Source organism: Oncorhynchus nerka, linkage group LG23 (genome assembly GCF_034236695.1).
Source record: "Oncorhynchus nerka isolate Pitt River linkage group LG23, Oner_Uvic_2.0, whole genome shotgun sequence".
Lineage (NCBI taxonomy): Eukaryota > Metazoa > Chordata > Actinopteri > Salmoniformes > Salmonidae > Oncorhynchus > Oncorhynchus nerka.
In genome coordinates this window covers 27505077-27517291 of record NC_088418.1, presented here as the reverse complement: position 1 = coordinate 27517291, position 12215 = coordinate 27505077, and the positions used below count along the sequence as shown (strand labels likewise).

Genomic DNA, 12215 nt, shown 5'->3' with positions numbered 1-12215 from the left:
TCTGCGCTTGCTTATTTTCATACACCTAACCTGCCGGGTAGAGGCACGTGCTGACGAGGGGGCATTGTCAGATAGTACATTTCCCCAGAGAACTAGGCCTGCATTCCAAATGGTACAGTCAACGAAATCTGAACTAGGCATCCCCTCCAAAAATCACATTGTACAAGACCTTGTGGCGCAAAGGTAGCGCCTCTGATTCCAGATCAGAAGGTAGCGTGTTCAAATCACATCGTGGTTTGGGTTTTTATGTGTGCAATCTCTGCCTTCTTTACAAGCACAAGCACAAGTACCAATGCGGCTTCACAGTACTGATCATGCACAAAAACGACCAAATCAATGCTGCTTAACTTGTTGTTAATCCAGCCGCCGTGTCAGATTTCAAAAAGGCATTAAGGCGAAAGCAAACCATGAGATTATCTGATGACAGCGCTCAGCACACAAAACATTGCAAACAGTTTGCAGCCAAGTAGATTAGTCACAAAAGTCTGAAATAGCAATCAAATTAATCACTTACCTTTGATGATCTTCATATGGTTGCACTCACAAGACTCCCAGTTACACAATAAATGTTTGTTTTGTTCAATAAAGTCCCTCTTTATATCCAAAGAACTCCATTTTGTTGACGCGTTTTGTTCAGTAATTCAATGGCTCAAATGCAGTCACAAGAGGCAGACGAAAATTCCAAATAGTATCCGTAAAGTTCGTAGAAACATGTCAAACGATGTTTATAATCTATCCTCAGGTTGTTTGTAGCCCAAATAATCGATCATATTTCAACCGGACAATAGCGTCGTCAATATAAAAGAAAAACAATTAAGGCACGCTCTCGGGAATGCGCACCAAACCGGTTGGAGAGTTTCCGTTGGCCTCTCATTGAAACTGCTCATTCTCCCTCATTTTTCAGAATAAAGGCCCAAGACAATGTCTAAAGACTGTTCACAGCTAGTGGAAGCCATAGGGAATGGAATCTGGGTCATACCCTTTAAATGGTGGATAGGCTTTCAATGGAAAAACACCCATTTCAAAATAGTAGCACTTACCGGATGGATTTTCCTCAGATTTTCGCCTGCCATTTCAGTTCTGTTATGCTCACAGATATTATTTTAACCAGTTGGATTTAGGGGGCGCTATTTTAATTTTTGGATGAAAAACGTTCCCGTTTTAAACAAGATATTTTGTCACGAAAAGATGCTTGACTATGCATATAATTGACAGCTTTGGGAAGAAGACACGCTGACGTTTCCAAAACTGCAAAGATATTGTCTGTGAGTGCCACAGAACTGATGTTACAGGCGAAACCCAGATAAAAATCCAACCAGGAAGTGCTGCATTTTTTGAAAGCGCCTCATGCCATTGACTCCTTATATGGCTGTGAATGAGCTACGAATGAGCTTACGTTTTCCACGTTTTTCCCCAAGGTGTCTACAGCATTGTGACATCATTTTAGGCATTTCCCTTGAAGAATGGCTGTAAGGGACCATATATGGCATGTGGTCACATGGTGTCTTTCGCAGAAAACCTTGCGTAAAATACTGAGGTAGCCATTTTTCCAATCGCTTCTTATGAGAAGCCAACTGCCTCGACGGATATATTATCGAATATATTTGTTAAAAACACCTTGAGGATGGATCCTAAACAACTTTTGCCGTGTTTCTGTCGATATTATGGAGCAAATTTTGAAAACAGTTTGCCGTTATAGTTGTAGCATTTTAGTGTCGATTTCTCAGCCAAGCATGATGAACAAACGGGAGCTATTTCGCCTACAAAAATAATATTTTGGGAAAAAGGAACATTTGCTATCTAACTGGGAGTCTCCTGAGTGAAAGCATCTGAAGTTCTTCAAAGGTAAATTATTTAATTTGGTTGCTTTTCTTATTTTCGTGAAAATGTTGCCTGCTGCCAGCAGAGCCTAGCATAGCATTATGCCATGATAAACTTACACAAATGCTTGTCTAGCGTTGGCTGTAACGCATATTATGAACATCTGAGATGACAGTGTTGTTAACAAAAGGCTAAGCTTGTGTTTGAATATATTTATTTCATTTGCGATTTTCATGAATAGAAAAAGTTTATAGGGGTATTTATGTCCGTTGCGTTATGCTAATGCGTTTGAGGCTATGATTACGCTCCCGGATACGGGTTTTCTCGTCGCAAAAGGTTAACAGTTTTGGAAACTGAGTGTTTTCTATCCAAATCTACGAATTCTATGCATATCCTAGCTTCTGGGCCTGAGTAGCAGGCAGTTTACTTTGGGCACGCTTTTCATCCAACATTCCGAATGCTGCACCCTATCCCCAAAAAGTTAAATTGGCTTGAAATTCTATGGCAAGACATAAGTGGCTTTGTAGCAATGATCAACAACCAACTTGACAGAGCTTGAAGCCTAACATGAAATCCTGGTGTGCAAAGCATTTAGAGACTTACCCAGAAAGACTCTCAGCTGTAATCGCTGCCAAGGATTATTTTAACATGTATTGACTCAGGAGGTTGAATACTTACGTAATCAATCAATCAATCTGTCTCTACATTTTGATTACCTTTTTTTATACAAATGTTAGAATTATAAATATCCTTTTACATAAGGCGTTCTGTGTGGGTCCATTATTGGCATTTTCATATGTGTAATGAACCTGAAAAACCAAATCATATAGTGATATGGGCATTAAATACTGCCACAAGCCTCCTTGTCTACATTTAAATCTACACCAAGAAGTCACTTGTAGTAAAAGGATTGCCTTGTTGAATTTGCCAATGGACAAAAGCCAGCATAATCCCGACGCCAAAGCTTTCGGTAGACACTTGGTGCAAACGTTCCAATGCTGTTCCAATGCATGGTGAAATTAAACCATCTTTACCTTGTCAGTACAGTAAGAGAAAAACTATTAAAACATAATAAATGTACATTTTTCTGGGGCTAGTGGAGCTGAACCAGAAAGACACAAACCAATTGAAGAAAAATAGGCACAAAACCAGATACGTGACTCTCCAGTATTGCTTCTGGAGCACAGTAAGAAGCATGTGATACATGAGAAGCCTCCTTCTCTCCTTCCCTTCATGTGTACTGATCTATAAGAATTGAACAGGTCAGTTGGAAACAACAGCTTTCACTTATACAGTGTCATAAGATATGTGCATATGAAGGAAAAGACACAACCAGATGCCACTTAGCTACTATTAGGACTCCATCCTGGAATGTGCTCCAAAAGTCTCAGATAGCTCCCTTCATAACACCTACGACTCTAGATGGATTTGAATGTGTACAATTTAACAGTTTTTATCTTGTCCTTTCAAATGGTCAATATGGAAATCAAACAAGGAAACAAGGCTTATTGGATTGGAACTCACACCAGTGGTTCATCTCAAAAGTCCTTCCTCCAGTCTTCTCCCCACCCCCTCAAAACATCATAGGGAAGCAAGGAGAGCATTGTAGAAGAGAGACTTTAGAGAGTAATACATTGTGACGAAATGGTGGTTTTAGAAGGGTCAAGGGGAACACCCAGGGTGAGTCCTTATCTTCCTCCTCTATCGGTTGTAAAACTGAGACGACACCCACGCCAGACCCCACTTGAGGTTGGTCAACATGAACTTGAGCGCCTTGGTCCACTGCTCCACTGAGTTGAACTGGGTCTTGATGGAGTAGGAGCCGCCGCTGCCTACCGTGTCCTCAATCTTGCCCTTCTCGACATCCATCCTGACCCATAACAGAAAAAAGTGCGTTAAAACTCAAACCCCCAAGAGTTTATTTCTTGAGGGCTATGAAAGAAACTGGTGCAACATCTACAGCTGCTAACACCCCAAAAACATTTTTAATCTAAGGCCAGTATGCTAAGACAAAACAATCTGCAGATTTCTCATGCTAGTGACTAGTTGGAGGCAAATGATCATGCAGAGACAAAGGATTAAGCTGTCAAAAGCTGACCAACTCCAGTTATTTGTGTAAGTACAATGGAGTACCACAGTATTAGTCATAATAACCATATAACATAGCGGTCAAACAAGGAAATGGTTCCAACCGTTTTTCCACCATTCATTTTTCCCCATAGAGAATTTTAGAAACACTTAAAATAAGGGATGTGTTTCATGTAGGCTTACCCTTGTGTGACTTTTCAATAACCGTGTAAATATCTGTAGGACAAGGTAACTATATATTTGCCTGTATTTAGCCCCCCAAAATAAAATGCAAATAAGCTGTTAATGTGGCTATCGTAAAGAACTACAAACGCCATGATGATCTGGACAAGACTGCCGAGGCAAAGGTAAGAATCTCTGAATTAACTATGTTAGCTAAATTTAGTCATGAATTAATAGGCAAAATGGCTTTAAATTGACAATTCAGAGAGTTCAGTAATATGTTTCACCTCAAAGAAAAGTGGCATGGTTAAATATGAGATGAGGGCAAGCAGTTCAACACAGGTAGGTCACATTCACCATTTTGGACAGCATATTATGGCCTATTATGACATCACATCCACATAAGTGTGTGAGATTCTAGAAGTCTCATTATTTGTGAACCAATTATGATGTCACAACTGATCAATAAATTCCAAATGTTCTGTTTGAACAGTCTGGCGTCTGATTGCTGAAAATAGAACACTAGTTTCCAAGACAATCTAGCAAATTCCTCCTGAGATATAGTTAACAAAGTAGACCACCATAAAATACAGAAAGTGCTACTAGACGAACATTTTGTTGCAGAACGAGGTTAGAAAAATATAACTGTCAATCTCCTTGACGATGAGGAGATTCTTGCAGCCGCTACAGGAAGATATTGCTTTAACAGGGAACCTTGGAGCTGCCAGTAGCAACTCCATTCAGCATGCCCTGCCATCTCAACCCAAGGCCACTGAGAAGCTTCCAGCGCTCAAACAAAACAGTTTTAACACCTCCAGAATCCCAGTACTGGAGTTGACTGAAGAAAGAAAGGGTGCTCTGCAGCGACTTGCCAGTTTGAAGGCTGTGGAAAATAAACCACATCCTCTCTCCAGAATCCCAGTACTGCAGAAAAAGAGGTCCATCTGCAATGGGAAGAGTCAAGGACTGCATGTAGCTCCAACATCTCAGCAGTCAGGGAAGGCTACTGTTCCTCCCATCCGGAAGCCACTGCAACCCATCCGGACCAAGAGGGATCAAACCTGCGTGGTGAAAGACATCTACCTCCATAGTGCCAAGCCATTGAAGGCAGTCCATGGAGCCAATATGGTCGCCAAGATGCCACTGCCTCCCATTAGAGCCAGAGTCACTGTGTCAAACAATGATGCCAAGAAGAAGCCATTCCAGCCAGTCAGACCAGAGGGCAGCCCTCGTCCTGCTGCTTCAAAGTACAGAAGGCAGGTTGTGAAGAAACATGTTCAGTTCAAGACTCAGACCCTAACTGTACAGGATCTACCGCCATGCCCCGATGAGATGGTATGGGACGTCTTTAACTCAGAGGCTGAGCAGGTGATGGCATATATGAAGGCCAAGCTGATCAGTGTCACCCAAGAATTGAAACTGATTAAGAGTGGGGCCAAGATGGATGCTCAGGCTTTGGAGGAGAAAAACGCAAAAGAACGGTTGAGAAAAAAGGTGGAGAAGTTCATCCAGGAGATCTGCCTGATGAAGGTGGATTCTGACCTATGGGAGATGATAAGAGATAATGAAGAAGAGGAAGAAAGGAGCAAAGATGTGAGGAGAAATGGAGAAGAAAGCAGTGTGGCAAGTAAGCCAAAGCAGACAGCCAAGAGATACACTGTGAGCAAGCCAAAGGAAGTCAAGAAGGGTTTGAACATGGAAGAGAAAAAGGAGGACAGACAGGTAAAGTAGCTTGACATTCCAAAGCCATGCTAATTGTTGATCTAGTGTAGTGTTGGTGATCACGTGCGTTTGTATCAGAGGAGGCTGATGGGAGGAGTTGTAGGAGGCTGGAATGTTGTAATGGCTGGAATGTGATTGTGATTGATGTGACTGATATGTGTGATACCGTTCCTTTTATTCTATTCCAGCCATTACAATGAGCTCCTACCACCAGCCTCATCTGGTTTGTACATATTGTATATCTTGTCTTTGTTGCCCAGCTGCCCATTATTTAGCCCATCTGATAAAATCCATTCTTTCAGGTGGAGTTGAAACGTCGATTTGGGATGAGTGCAGCCAACTCCAAGCTGAAGCAGTGTGAGCACTGTGGCCGGTGCTTTGATCCTAGTCGCCTGGAGAAACACAGTGAGATCTGTGCCAAGCTCTCCTCCAAGAGCTCTAGACGGGGGGTTTATGACTCCACAAAGCACCGGCTCAAAGGCACTGTACTGGCTGGCTACGTGAAGCGATCTGTAGTGTGATGCACCAAGGGACCTGAGTCTGTCACTCTTTTGGATTTTGGATTGAACAGACAGACATACAGTGACTGCTAAACCCCCTGCTGCCCAAATTAGGACTTCTACTTTGGAATCTGTGAGGGTTCCAATAAGAGGCAGTACTACTAGGAGGCAGTATTGTATCCAGAAACGTCTAAACCAACAGTGTTCAGCAGTTCCTCTAATCTACAGAAACACCCGTTTAAAACACCTCAATACAATCAAGTCCAAATACTCATCTATGTCATTCTGTCAGATGTGTTACTAGTGCAGGAAAGTAGAATAAATTAAATATTAAGAAACAAAGGAACGTATTTGTCAAATATGAAAATGAAAAGGAGTGATTTTTATGCGTTGGAAAAATGAAGAAAGATAAACAAATGTATTTATTTGTATAGCTTGGCAAATTTACACAAATAACGGAAGTTGGTCAGCCTTTTACACCTCAATCCTTGGTCTCTCGGCATAATCCATAGATTACTACAAATTATAATGATGTCTGCTAGACTAGTTGACTGACCTGTAAGGCAGGCATAATCCCGTGTCTCCATTCTCCACCTCCTCCTTGAACTGCTGCACACAGTCCAGGAAGGCCACCATGGCATGGTCAAACTTGTTGTCCCAGAAGAAGTGCAGGCCCCCTGAACAGTACAGTGGTAGCTCCTACACACACAAGAAAGAGAGAGTGGAATGTACCATATCCAACATGGCCTATTCATTGGGGTTGGCTTTGGCCAGTCTAATGAGCATTGGAAAATAGTTCACTCTTATTTTTTTTACAGCTCTTTAAAACACGTTTGTTGTTTGTATCCATATACACTGCAAAAATTAAAATCTAAGTAAGATTAAATATCTTAAATCAAGGCAATATATGCTTGTTTTTTGTCTGAGAAGATATTTCTTCTAATCAGCCAGTTTTTATGTTTGAGCATTTCACTTGTTTCAAGCTTTTTTGTCCTTAATTATCTTGATAAGATAATATAACTTGTTACTGTGATTGTATTACTGGTTCTGAGTAACTTAATGCTCGAAATTAGAATTACCATAATTATAAAGCTCCTTGATCAACACTGACAAGTACAAAACTGCTTTGTCAAAGTCACAATTTCTTATTTCAAGCATCTTATCCTTTTCATCTCTTCACATATTAAGAACAGATAATGACCAAATGGAATTCACTGTTTTATTGTCAATCTTACACACAGCAATCATGTAGAGAAAATACAGTACAGAACAAAGACAGTACACTTTTCATATATGGGGAACACACTTTGAACTGTTGTACAATTCTGCTACATCCCCAAGATGGTATTTGACTTGTACATAAGTTTGGCTATTGTTGCTAATTGTGTAATAAGAGGTAAACTCAAACTGCTTTTCAGCATCCCCTAACTCAGTGGCCTGTGCAAGTGTAGGACCTCAACTTGATAAGCCATGACATTTCTATCAAAGTGTATCGTTTGAAATGGTTGATATTCCAAACAATGAAGCCTAGAATCAACAAGAAATATGTTTTTGACCAGTCCAAATTCTGGCATATTACAATTCAGTATTTTGGCAAATATCATGGACTTCTGAGTTATGTATTTATTAGTATTGACTTCATTGAAACCTAGGAAGTTCCTCAATTTTCCATGTAAATAATTTAGATCTTTAACCTCTGATACAGGTCCCATCTCCCTTTCATTTGAAACAATTGGGTGGATTGAACTGTCAACATTTCTGCAGCTTTCATATATTTGGTTCTGATTGATCAAAGACTTACAAATATTTTTTTAAATTGAGCTTGAAAGCTCATTGTTTAAAGAAACAATGTTTAGACTCAAACCGCATACACATATGTCTAACCATTGGACCCAATGTCTTTATCTGTGATGGCAAACGTATCATATAATGTTGTTTAGGTGTAACATTGTGGTCTGGAAAAAGCTCCTTCCAATGCTTCAAATGATTTTCAATGAGTAACTTCAACCTAGACAAAGTCACAATGGAAGGAACAGGTGCAAATATTATCTGTACAATCTTTATTAGCTCAATTATCAGTTGTATATATGCATTGACTTCCAAACTCTCCAAAACAAATGGCAATATCCTTATCAGGACAAGCATTTGCCCAGATGACTGTTTTAGTTAACCATCACTTGACGTTAATGTACGAACAGAAATTGGGGATGGCCGATCTCTAACATCTAGAGGGGAATAAAGGAAACCAAGAATAGCAGAATTCACTGAGTCCCGATCAATCTGTCCTGACACAACAAGATGATTCAAAACACATTTGATTTCCAATGGGGCTATGCCCTCCAGAATCACATGCATAATTATTATAAATATTATTATAATTGCGGAGTTTGTTGCATGATAACAAAGGCTGGGAATTCAACTAACTTGCTCCTTCTATTGATCCCATATGTTGTTCTCAGGCTGTTGCGTAGCAAGTCCGTCTGTGCCTTTTCTATTTCATCACACTGTCTGACATGCTTTTCCAATGTCCTTTTAGTATATGCATCCTCAATGAAGTGTGACTGCATGTCCTCAAAATAACACTCACAGTGTCTGCACTTACTGTAGGCAAAGCCCACACCCTCTTTGAACCCTGCTAGTTTATGTTGTGCCAGGGTGTCTCCACAGAGAGACCATGGCACCATATATTGTTTTCTCTCAGTTAATAGTTAGCATTTAACCCCACTGTACAATGAATGCATCCATGTCTTCCTTGATTCTATTCAATATTACATCTACACCAGATTGACAGAGGTCTGCTGATCTAGCCATGGCAAGTAGCCTGATAGCAGCCAGTTTAGACCTGTATTTTGGATGTATATTTCCTAGGGTGTAGTACACCATTAACAACTTGTTTGTTGATGCACAGGATCCTAGTAGGTTACAGATCTCTATTTCATCCATGTACAGAACAATATGCAATGCATTTGGTTTCTCTGAAAATAAGGGATGTGATTTTAGAAGAGCACCATCAACAATGTCATGAAAAAAAATCATTCCCTGCACATCTGGGGTCTTTTTTCAATCAGACAAAATCCTTGGGTGTGATAAGAACTGTTCTAGACTTTTGACTAATGGTACATAATAAAATAATTTGTCTAAGATGAAAATGACTTTTGATCCTCCACAGTTCATCCTGCATATGGTTTGAGCAATGTGAATTTCCTCTGCATCCAAACAGCTAAACTGCTTCTTAATAACACTGTCCTGTCTAAATGTTGTTGCAACGCCAACAAAAGGCTCAATGAAATTGTCAAATATATCCATTGCATATTTTTCAAGAAGACCTGATGTGCATCCTGAATGCTTCTTTAGCATTGCCTCCATCTGCTTCCTGAGGTTGTCCAATAGTGATGATTGATATTGCTGTACCCCAGCAACAATGTCATTCACACCTTTCTGAAAGAGAGAGAGGTGGGGATCTCATCAATCATGTATACCTATGATATTCAGACTTGCTCATGACATATTCATTAACATAAGGACATAAGGGATCAACAATAGTAAGGTGGACAACCTAGCACTGAGAATGAACTCAACCGTCACTGAACCACTACAAAATGCTCTACATAATGTAACAAACCAAACGCTGTGCTCTGCTCAGAAAAAGCATCTTACCTGTGAGAGACGATGCTTGGCTCTGGCATTTATCACAAAAGTATCCTGACATGTGCAGGCTGGACATTACTAGTTCATGACAAGTATAATGTTTGTGACAGGATAAGTGGTTGCGAAGACTGACGATGAATGCTATCAGTAAATCTAAGTACTTAAAAAAATATGGTCAATGTCAGCAGATTGCCACCAACCGAGTAACTTACTTGTTGCACTGTGACAGCTCCATGTTGGTTAATGCCCCTTATCTGAGTCAGGTGTATGGAGTTGCTGATCAGTGATGCTGGAGTTAGCTAGAAGCTTTAGGGTTAACATTAGGGTTGAATGTTGTCCGGTGTACCACACATCAAAGAAACAGATGATATTTGAAATTGTACTTAGTTTCACCAATAGTTATATTTAAGTGTTTTGTTCCTATTTATCATCGATTATTTTCACATTAACCCAGCTTTAGCCATAAGAGTCATTATGGCTAAAATGATTGAATAGCCGAATGGACAGTATAGTATGACTTTGGTCCGTGTTTCGTCCGTTCATTAAATTATTGTTTTATATCCAGAGAACAAAAAAATGCTAGCTAGCTATTTACTTGTTCCGGTGGTGCTTGGCTTTCCTCCGATGGCTGTTCGTCTGTTCGGGTGCAATCAAGTAGGTGTTGAAGGTGGTTTCTCTTTACATGATGGAAGGAATTGTACACTCTAAATTCCTCAGTGCATCCGTCAATACCACAGAGCAAGCAGAAATCAGGGCTGCGACTGTGCAAACTATTGATATGGCTCAATAACAGTTTCAATGAAAAAGTAATAAAAACGCAGGAGATAACGCACCGTCAAAGCATCTTGAATGTTACTAAAAGCAAACGCAAGTAAAATGATATATCGTTCGTGGAAGTTTGGTTTCTCCTCGGAATCACATGGAAGAATACTTGCAGCTGGAGATTACGCACCAATTTCGACGCAGGACACCAGGCGGACACCTGGTAAATGTAGTCTCTTATGGTCAATCTTCCAATGATATGCCTACAAATACGTCACAATGCTGCAGACACCTTGGGGAAACGGCAGAGAGTGTAGGCTCGTTCCGGGCGCATTCACAGCCATATAAGGAGACATTGGAAAACAGCGCCTCAAAAATGTTGCTCACTTCCTGTTTGAAATTTCATCTTGGTTTCGCCTGTAGCATCAGTTCTGTGGCACTCACAGATAATATCTTTGCAGTTTTGGAAACGTCAGAGTGTTTTCTTTCCAAAGGTGTCAATTATATGCATAGTCGAGCATCTTTTCGTGACAAAATATATTGTTTAAAACTGGAACGTTTTTCATCCAAAAATGAAATACTGCCCCTAGAGTCTCAAGAGGTAGCTAACATTAGCTAGCTTGGTAAATCATTCCTGCATTAACTGGAAAGGGAAGACAGTATGCTAATGTCTCATAACCTATATCAACCTGACACTTTGCATCTATAAACTATGATTTATTTGCTAATTACTTTCAGCTGCTAATATAAGCACAGACATGCTGCCCAGCCTCTCTACAGAGGATTCACGTGATCTCTTTCCCGGGCCAGAGCACTTCTTCAGAAGGAGAACCATTTTGAGATTTACTCATGGTGAAAATGAGGTAATGTTAGGTTTTGACATTTGGGAGACATTTAATCTAACCATGCAGACAGTGTGTCCTGTTATCAAAGTAGCATTTCCTGGCCATCATTACAATCAACATATGTATCTGCAGATGTAGTTGTTTTGGTGTTTGCTGTTAGGTTGGTTTTATAGTGTGTTGTTCTTTGCCTTTATAATTACTATTGAATAAATGTATGTCTTTATACAGGGTCAAGAATCAGACCTGTGTAGACCAGGCACCTCCTCTGGGACCTGTGATTTCAATAGCGGGACAGCTCTGCAACCAGTGGAGCTGAGTGGGTAAGTCACTACTCAGGTAATCAACACATGCACCCAAATGCAGCACTGTTGGATACCTGGCAGCCAAAGTGCAAACATCTGACACTCAAAATAGGAGGGATGTGCTTCATCCAGATCAATCAGGGCAACATGTGTCTGCTTGTATCGTTTCATTTCTGGATTCAATCTTTTTTAATGTGATTTATAACACAAACAATTTGTTGTTTGTTAGGAATCTGTGAAGAAACAGCTTTTGAAAAGGATTCAGAATGTGACAACCCCCAAAAAGAAGCAGGGAGCGACCCCTTCAAGAAAGAGGCCATGAAGCCTTAGATTTCAGAGCAGCCAGGAAATGTCCACTGATGAGA

The 12215-nt window shown here is 40.3% G+C and overlaps 1 protein-coding gene and 1 long non-coding RNA gene across 2 annotated transcripts; both read right to left on the bottom strand.

The window, feature by feature from the left end:
- Window positions 1–2586: 2586 nt before the first annotated feature.
- Window positions 2587–6988, bottom strand: LOC115106200 (beclin-1-like). Its single transcript, XM_029628767.2, has 2 exons — window positions 6850–6988; window positions 2587–3691 (listed from the first exon to the last, which is right to left on the bottom strand). Exons 1-2 carry the CDS (start codon window positions 6927–6929, stop codon window positions 3523–3525), a joined length of 249 nt encoding a protein of 82 aa, XP_029484627.1. The 5' UTR covers window positions 6930–6988; the 3' UTR covers window positions 2587–3522.
- A 510-nt stretch (window positions 6989–7498) lies between these two features.
- Window positions 7499–10920, bottom strand: LOC115106199 (uncharacterized). Its single transcript, XR_003859997.2, has 3 exons — window positions 10537–10920; window positions 10154–10247; window positions 7499–9731 (listed from the first exon to the last, which is right to left on the bottom strand). It is a non-coding gene; the product is annotated as an uncharacterized LOC115106199 (long non-coding RNA).
- Between the last annotated feature and the right edge of the window lie 1295 nt (window positions 10921–12215).

Excerpts from the sequence above, each read along its gene's own strand:
- LOC115106200 (XM_029628767.2), bottom strand. The coding sequence starts at position 6,929 with ATGGTGGCCTTCCTGGACTGTGTGCAGCAGTTCAAGGAGGAGGTGGAG. Across the intron at positions 3,692-6,849 it reads GGATTATGCCTGCCTTACAG|GATGGATGTCGAGAAGGGCA; the intron begins GTCAGTCAACTA and ends GTTATGGGTCAG.